We start from the raw sequence: 8,221 nt of genomic DNA on the forward strand, positions 1-8,221 counted from the left end.
GGGAAGGTGGCTCAGTGGTAGAGTGCTTGCCTTGCATGCATGAGGCCCTGGGTTTGATTCCTCAGCACCACATAAGCAGAAAAAGCTGGAAGTGGCGCTGTGGGTCAAGTGGAAGAGCACTAGCCTTGAGCTGAAGAGCTGAGAGACAGCGCCCAGGCCCAGAGTTCAGGGCCGACGACTGGGAAAAAAAATGGTAGAGCAAGAAATAAAGATGAAACTGGGTGCCAGTGGCTCACACCACACCCGTAATCCTAGCTACTCAGAAGACTAAGATCTGAGAATAGCAGTTCAAAGCCAGCCCAGGCAAGAATATCCATGAGACTCTTATCTCCAATTAACCAGCAGAAAACCAGAAGTGGCTCTGTGGTTCAAGTGGTAGAGCATTAGCCTTGAGCTGAAGAGCTCAGGGACAGTGCCCAGGCCCAGAGTTCAAGCCCCACACTAGACCAAAAAGAAAAAAGAAGAGAAAAAAAAGAAAAGAAAGAAAGATAAGGGGTTGGGAATGTGGATTAGTGGGAGAGTACCTGCCTAGCATGCATGAAACCCTGGGTTCAATTTCTCAGTACCACATAAACAGAAAAGGCCAAATTGGCACTGTTGTTCAAGTGGTATAGTGACAGCCCTGAGCAAAAGAAGCTCAGGCACAGTGCCCAGGCCCTGAGTTCAAGCCCCAGTACTGGCAGGAAGCAAAAAAAAAAACAGAAATAAACATGAATTTAATTATTAGCCCAAGTCTCTCTTAACAAGAGGCAAGGATGTGGGGGTATCATCCAAGACTATGACAAATATAAAGTTTGTGAACCTCTTATTCATATCTTCACAAAATGCAGAACTGACACTGGATGAAGAGTTGTGCCATACATTGAGCCATGAGAAGAAATTTGAGGTTGTGGAATAAAATGATGTATTAAGCTTGGGGGCTGGAACAGTTTCAGTGATAAAGTTTGGAGTTCTGTAACAAATAGAAAAATATGAAGTTTAGGGGCTGGGGGGCTGGGAAGGTGGCTCAGTGGTAGAGCGTTGCCTTGCATGCCTGAGGCCGTGGGTTCGATTCCTCAGCACCACATAAGCAGAAAAAAAAAGCTGGAAGTGGTGCTATGGCTCAAGTGTTAGCGTGCTAGCCTTGAGCTGAAGAGCTGAGGGACAGCGCCCAGGCCCAGAGTTCAGGCCCCACAACCAGACCAAAAAAAAGAAAGAAAGAAAGAAAGAAAAATATGAAGTTTAATATGTGTCATGTACTGTGCTAGGTACAGGGACTATATCTACCTGTTGATCTTATACAAGTCTATCAAATAACCAATTGGACAATATATAATTAAAGACATTGTAGGAATTACATAGGAAATAAAACAAGAATATTTTTCATGAACACTATTGTAGTTATATGTTTGCATGTCCACATTTTAATATCCTGGGAAGATTCTGGAAAAGTGTGATTTCTGGATTCAATAATCTGCTTGTTAAATTTTTTATTGCGAAAATACTGTACAGAGGGGTTACAATTACATGGTGCTTGTTAAATTTTTAAATTGAAAACACTTTCAAGGACCTAGCTGAGAAAGTTAAGTCTGTGAGACTCATCTCCAATTAACCACCAGAAGTGGAGCAGTGGTGCAAGCAGCAGAGCTTCAGTCTTGAGGGGAAAAGCTCGGGACAGTGCCCAGGATCTGAGTTCAAGCCTCAGCATTGGAATACACACACACACACACACACACACACGTCTAGGTTCACAGGAACATTGAACTGATTATACCATCTTTTCATGAAGCCTCGTCCCATCCACCCCCAACTATTTGCTAAGCTTTTGGAGGATCCAATCTATCCTTATGCATGCTACCCAAAAACTCTATGCTCGCTTTTCAATTTGTTTGCTTTGAAGAGTAAGGGAAAGCACTGGGGTCGGGGGGGGGGGTAGGAAACCTATACAACCTGCTTTGTTAAATCAAAGTGCATCCGTGGAGGGAACAAGGTGTCAACACAAAAACTACATTTCCCAGGGGGCATTGCGGCACGTCACGGAGGGAGGACCACACATGCGCAGAGCCTTTCATCGCTTTGGCCCGAGCTCTTAAAAGGGGGGGAAAAAAAAGCGTGTGTGGTTCTCGACGTGCCGCCAATCTTCGAACGCCAGTGCGTAACCATCCTCAGACTCTGGGAAAGCGTTCGAGGGACGCGCCTGCTCCCGCCGTCGTAGTTTCCAGCGCGACGTGGCTTGTTTCGCCCGAGACTCGGTAGGCGGGGTCGGGCCGCGGCCTGGGACCTCTGGGGAAGCGCGAGAACCACGACGACGCTCTCCTTCAGCGCTGGGTTCTCGGCCTCGCTGAGGAGGCCTGGAGGGCGGCGCGTGCGCAGCGACGTGGGGGCGGGGCCTGGAGGGGCGGGGCCTTAGGGGGCGGGGCCCTGCTCTTGTCATCTGCAACTCAGCCTGCTACTTTTGGAGAAATTCACCTGGTGAGTGATCTGGAATGATGAGTGTCCATGAAAACCAGCATTTTGTACCTAAAGATGTCTCCCAAAATGTGCTCTTCTTTTTTCTCTTTCGACAAAGCCTCGTTATGTAGCCCTAGTGGGCCACGAATTCACAATCCTACCTCAGCCTGCCACAAGCTGGGATTTAAGATGTGCTTAAGCGTGTCCATGTTAAGAACCGTTTCATTCACGTTTTCTCCAGCCAACTTTTCTTCATCTGTTTGCTCCATTTTTCAGCAGCCTGTACTTTGAAATACCTTTCCCTATCCAACACACTCCAGGGCAGGTTCTGGACAAGACTACCTACTTGGGAAAAAAAATCAAGACGTTTGTATACACACAGGACTTAGGACATTTCCAGAACTTGCCATTACACTTGACATTGGGGTAGATGGGAAGGACCCGGGATAGCCAGGCTCCCATAGACAATAATGACTCTCTGTTGAGCAGTTTTGTGGTTTTACCCTAGTCTCCTGTATACGTATTACCATGTTCTCTTTGTACAAGTACTTTATTGACAAGTACTTTTGTGGATGTGTTCATTTGACAGCTGCCATTTGATTTAGATATTGTGAGACAAGAAAGTTGGGGTGGGGGAATGTCTCATTTTGTTTGGGATGGAGGGCCTGGTATCACTCAATGTATATTTTTGTAAGGTAGGGTTAGTAGAAGAGAGCTGCTAAAGAGCTCCAGGATAATAAGCAATGCCTTGAAGGTGTTATTTGTTTGATTTACTTATTTATTCCTTTAATTCTGTGCTGGTAAAGGGGCTTGAACTCAGGACTTTGGCATTGACCCTTAGCCTTTCTGCTCAAGGTTCACATGCTTTTACTTGAGCCACAACTCTACTTCTATTTTAGGTAGCTTGTAGGTAAGAGTCTCATATGCTTTCATATTTGGGTGACTTTGAACCACAATCCTCAGATCTCAACCTCTTGAGTATTCCCAGCAACAAGATATTTATCAATAGTTAGTTGCTGTTACCTCTACAGTAAGGAAAATAAGTTCTTTAATATTTGGACAGGGTCTTCATATAAAGGCTTATTTGAAGTCAAACATGGAGGCATATGATTTCAGGATGTTAAGGCAGAAATATCACAAGTTTGAGGCCTGCCTGAGCAACTCATTGCAACCTTATGTCAAGAAAATTAGGGCTGGGAATGTGGCTTAGTGGTAGAGTACTTGCGAGCATGCATGAAGCCCTGGGTTTGATTCCTCAGTACCACATAAACAGATGAAGCAAGAAGTAGCACTGTGTGCTCAAGTGATAGAGTGCTAGCATTGAGAAAACAAAAACAACAACAAAAACAACCTCAGAGACAATGCCCAGGCCCTGAGTTCAAGTCCCAGGACTGGCAATATTAATTAATTAAAAAAGGCTGGGCATATAGCTCAGGAGTAGAGCACTTGCCTACATGTGCAAGGTCTTAGGTTTCATCCAGTACTAAAAGAAAAAGTTTTATTTTGAAGCTCCAAAATGATAACCAGGGTGACTGAAAAATAAAATGTCAGGCTATTAGCAACAGAACTTCCTTCAGAAGGCACTCAATAAATACTCCTTGGCTTGCTTGTTCAGAGTTAATATGCACATACCCTTGGAGTGGAGTAGACTTCCAGGAAAACTTGCCAGTATTTCAGTTTATTAGGGCTACCATAGTAAATGACACAAAGTACAAATTCTCAAAGTTCTGAAGGCCCAATACCCAACTCAAGACATCAACTGTTTTTGTTTTTATCTTTTAAGCGTTTTGATAGCTGGGCACTGGTGGCTCATGACTGTAATCCTAGCTACTCAGGAGGCTGAGATCTGAGGATTGCAGTTCAAAGCCATCTGGGGCAGGAAAAGTCCGTGAGACTCTTACCTCCTTTTAACCACCAGAAAACCAGAAGTGGTGCTGTGGCTCAAGTGGTAGAGTGTTAGCCTTGAGCTGAGGAGCTGAAGGACAGTGCCAGGCCCAGAGTTCAAGCCCCACAACCAACAACAACAACAACAAAAAGAGTTTTGAAAACCTGGGCTTGTTTCTTCATAGGGCTCCCAAGGAACGTAAGTTCCATGGCCTTCCCAGCTGGTTGGGAATTCCTTACATAATTCCAGTCTCTTGTGTATTTTCCTTTTTTTTTTCTTTTCGGTACTAGGGATTACATTCAGTACCTTGCACTTGTAAGGCTGTAATGTTTGTGCCACTCTTCCAGCCCTCTTTTCCTCTCATTTAATTAGGACACTGGTTACCCTAGACTGAAGGTCCACCCTACTTTGTTTGATATGACCTCCTCTTCACATCTTAATTACATCTGCAATGATCGTATTTTCAGAAGTTTATGGGGGTGGTGTGCATGTGTGTATGCACACGCATATAGGGACCTGAATTCAAAGCTTTAGACTCTCATTTGGCACTTTTTTTTTTTTCTTGGCCAGTCCTGGAGCTTGCACTCAGGGCCTGGACACTGTCCCTAAGCTCTCTCACTCAAGGCAAGCACTCTGCCACTTGAGCCACAGTGCCACTTCCAGCTTTTTCTGTTTATGTGGTACTGAACCTAGGGCGTCATGAATGCTAGGCAAGTACTCTCCCACTAAGCCACATTCCCAGCCCTCATTTGGCTTTAATTGTTTAAGGCTGGTGCTCTACTATTGGAGCCATACCTCCAGTTCTGATCCTACATTCAAATAAGATCACATTCAGCCTGTCCTCTGAAGGGATGCAGTTCAACCCACAGTAGTCACTAACAGAGTTCTGTTCTGTTCTTCCTCTTCATCAGGCACCTCATACTATGGCCCTTGTTTCTGCTGATTCACGAATTGCGGAACTTCTTACAGAGCTCCATCAGCTGATCAAGCAAACTCAGGTAAGAAATAAGTCATATCTGGCTGGGAAGGTGGCTCAGTGATAGAGTGCTTGCCTTGCATACAGAGGCCCTGGGTTCAATTCCTCAGCACCACATAAACAGAAAAAGCCAGAAGTGGCGCTGTGGCTCAAGTGGTAAAGCACTAGCCTTGAGCTGAAGAGCTGAGGGACAGTGCCCAGGCCCAGAGTTCAGGCCCCATGACTGACAGAAAAAGAAAAAGAAAAAGAAAAAAAGAAAGAAAAAAGCCACATGTCCCTCCTAGAGGGGAAAATGAGCTGTGATACTGAGCTGTGGGAGGCTTGTGTTTGGAGATGGTCAAGAAGAAGCTAAGGTGATGTCATGAAGATGAGGGGAAGGGAATCTTGGGAGTGACTGCTTTTCCTGTTGGATTTCCTATTGTGCACAGGATCTATTCCAGCTTCTTCTTCTTCTATTTTTTTATTTTTATTTTATTTATTTTATTTTTGGTGTGTGTGGGGGGAGGTGGGGATCAGTCCTGAGGCTTGAATTCAGGACTTAGGTCCTGTCCCTGAGACAGCACTCTCACTTGAGCCAGAGCTCTATTTCCAACTTTTTGGTGTTTAATTGGAGATAAGAATCTCCACTAAGGCACTGGGAAGGTGGCTCAGTGGTAGAGTGCTTGCCTCCTATGCATGATTCTCTGGGTTCGATTCTTCAACGTCACATAAACAGAAAAAGCTGGAAGTGGCGCTGTGGCTCAAGTGGTAGAGCTCTAGCCTTGAACTGAAGAGCTGAGGGGCAGTGCCCAGGCCCAGAGTTCAAGCCCCACAGCCGACAAAAAAAAAATAAAAATAAAAAATTTAAAAAATTTTTGAAAATTAAAAATAAAAAGAATCTCCAATTAGACCAGCTTCCATTCACAATCCTCAGATCTCAGCTTCCTAAGTAGCAAAAAAAAAAGCAAAACTAGGTTATTGCCAGAGTGTGAGGATGAATGGGCTGGATGGGTGGGTGAGATAGGAGGATGAATAGCTGAAGAATAGAGGATGATTAGGAAGGTACAACTATTCTGAATGCTACTGTACTGGTACAGACATATGAGGGTTAGGCACATGAAGTATTTGCCAAAACCCCTCAGACTGTATAACAGGAAAAAAAAAAACCTTGTTGTAAACTACCACCTTTGTTTAGCCATAGTGAATCAGTATTAGTTCATCAGCTATAAAATAAATCACACTAGCCAGGCACTGATGGCTCACGCCTGTAATCCTAGCTACTCTCAGGGGTCAGAGATCTGAGGATCTTGGTTCAAAGCCAGCCCATGCAGACAAACCCAAGAGGCTTTTTCTCTAGTTAACCAGCAAAAATCCAGAAATGAAAATGGTAGTGTCAGCTTTGAGCAGAAAAAGCCAAGAGAGAGCTCAAGGCTCTGAATTCAAATTCTGATACCACCACAAAACTTAAAAAGTTTACTACAGGAGGGGCTGGGAAGGTGGCTTAGTGGTAAAGTGTTTGCCTTGTATGCAGGAGGCCCTGGGTTTCTCAGCACTACATAAGCAGAAGAGGTCAGAAGTGGCACTGTGGCTCAAGTGGTAGAGCGCTAGCCTTGAACTGAAGAGCTGAGGGACAGCGCCCAGGCCCAGAGTTCAAGCCCCCTGACCAACTCCCCTACCCACCCCCCCAAAAAAAAGTTTACCACAGGAACTCAAGATGTGAATAAAGGGGGAACTGCTCAGAGGAGAACTGGTACATTGGGACTCTCCAGTAGCTATTCAATTTTTATAAATTGAAAGCTTTTCTTAAAGTAGTTAATAAAATTTTAAGGACAAAAAAGATCAGGGGTTGTTGGAGGTGGCATTGGGAGTGCAGCTCAGTGGTAGAGTGCTTGCCTAGCATGCAAGAAGCCCTGGGTTCCATTCCTCAGTACCACATACACAGAACAAGCCAGAAGTGGCACTGTGGCTCAAGTGGTAGAGTGCTAACCTTGAGCAAAAGCTCAGGGACAGTGCCCAGGCCCTGAGTTCAAGCCCTATGACTGGCAACAACAACAAACAACAACAACAAAAAGATGCTGGCATATCATTTGATTTAGTTCGGCCATCACCTGAGAGTTCATTTTATTATCACCTTATCTAACATGATATCTCTCAAGGAAGCCACTCAGGGTTGTAGGCAACTGTGATCTTAACAGCTTTCAAAACCAGACATAGTCTTGGCAAGCATCCAAGGATCTGATATAACTAAGGAATGCCAGTTATTCTCTTGCTCTTGGCTTCTCTCAAGGTCTTGATACTAGATTCCCCTAATTACATAACCCATTCTTTCCCTCGACTACAGTCCTCCTTTCTATTGGTCAGTAGCTTTTACTCCTACTCTTCCCTCAGGAAGAATGTTAGGTTTGGCTGCTGTGCTGATCTAGATTGCTGGCAGCAGTACCAGTTTAGCAATCTCCACATACAGCCCTGTCCCTTCCTGCTCATTCAGGATCCAGTTACCTGATACCCTTCTGCCATGTAGCTCACTTTGCCACCAGAAATACCGGAACAAACTATTCTTCAATCCCTTAAAAATTCTATGAGAATGGTGAAAGGAATAATTTTATTTATTTATATTTATTTATTGTGGCACTGTGTGGCTCTACCACTTGAGCCACAGTGCCACTTCTGGCTTTTTCTGTTTATGTGGTACTGGGCAATCAAATCCAGGGCTTCACGCATGCTAGGCAAACACTCTACCACTAAGCCACCTTCCCAGCACCTCACATACTCTTCATCTCCCTCATAGGAGGAGCGTTCACGGAGTGAGCACAACTTAGTAAACATTCAGAAGACTCATGAGCGGATGCAGACGGAGAACAAGAGTAAGTATCTGGGGTTGGAGGTGTGGCTCAGTTGGTAGAGTACTAGCCAATGAACAAAACCAGCAGGTACCAAGGTCAAGACCCAGT

At 44.8% G+C, this 8,221-nt stretch overlaps 1 protein-coding gene across 1 annotated transcript in view; it reads left to right on the forward strand.

Annotated features, from left to right (window-relative positions):
• The first annotated feature begins 2,016 nt into the window (after positions 1–2,016).
• Positions 2,017–8,221, forward strand: part of Ccdc101 (coiled-coil domain containing 101) — a 13,969-nt gene continuing 7,764 nt past the window's right edge. Inside the window, exons 1-3 of the mRNA XM_013011545.1 lie at positions 2,017–2,231; positions 5,227–5,313; positions 8,059–8,134. Coding sequence (XP_012866999.1) covers positions 5,239–5,313; positions 8,059–8,134 — 151 coding nt within the window. The 5' untranslated portion in view covers positions 2,017–2,231; positions 5,227–5,238. The remainder of the gene's footprint in view (positions 2,232–5,226; positions 5,314–8,058; positions 8,135–8,221) is intronic.

This window comes from Dipodomys ordii, unplaced genomic scaffold, assembly GCF_000151885.1.
Source record: "Dipodomys ordii isolate 6190 unplaced genomic scaffold, Dord_2.0 Scaffold14, whole genome shotgun sequence".
In the NCBI taxonomy this organism is placed as follows: Eukaryota; Metazoa; Chordata; class Mammalia; order Rodentia; family Heteromyidae; genus Dipodomys; species Dipodomys ordii.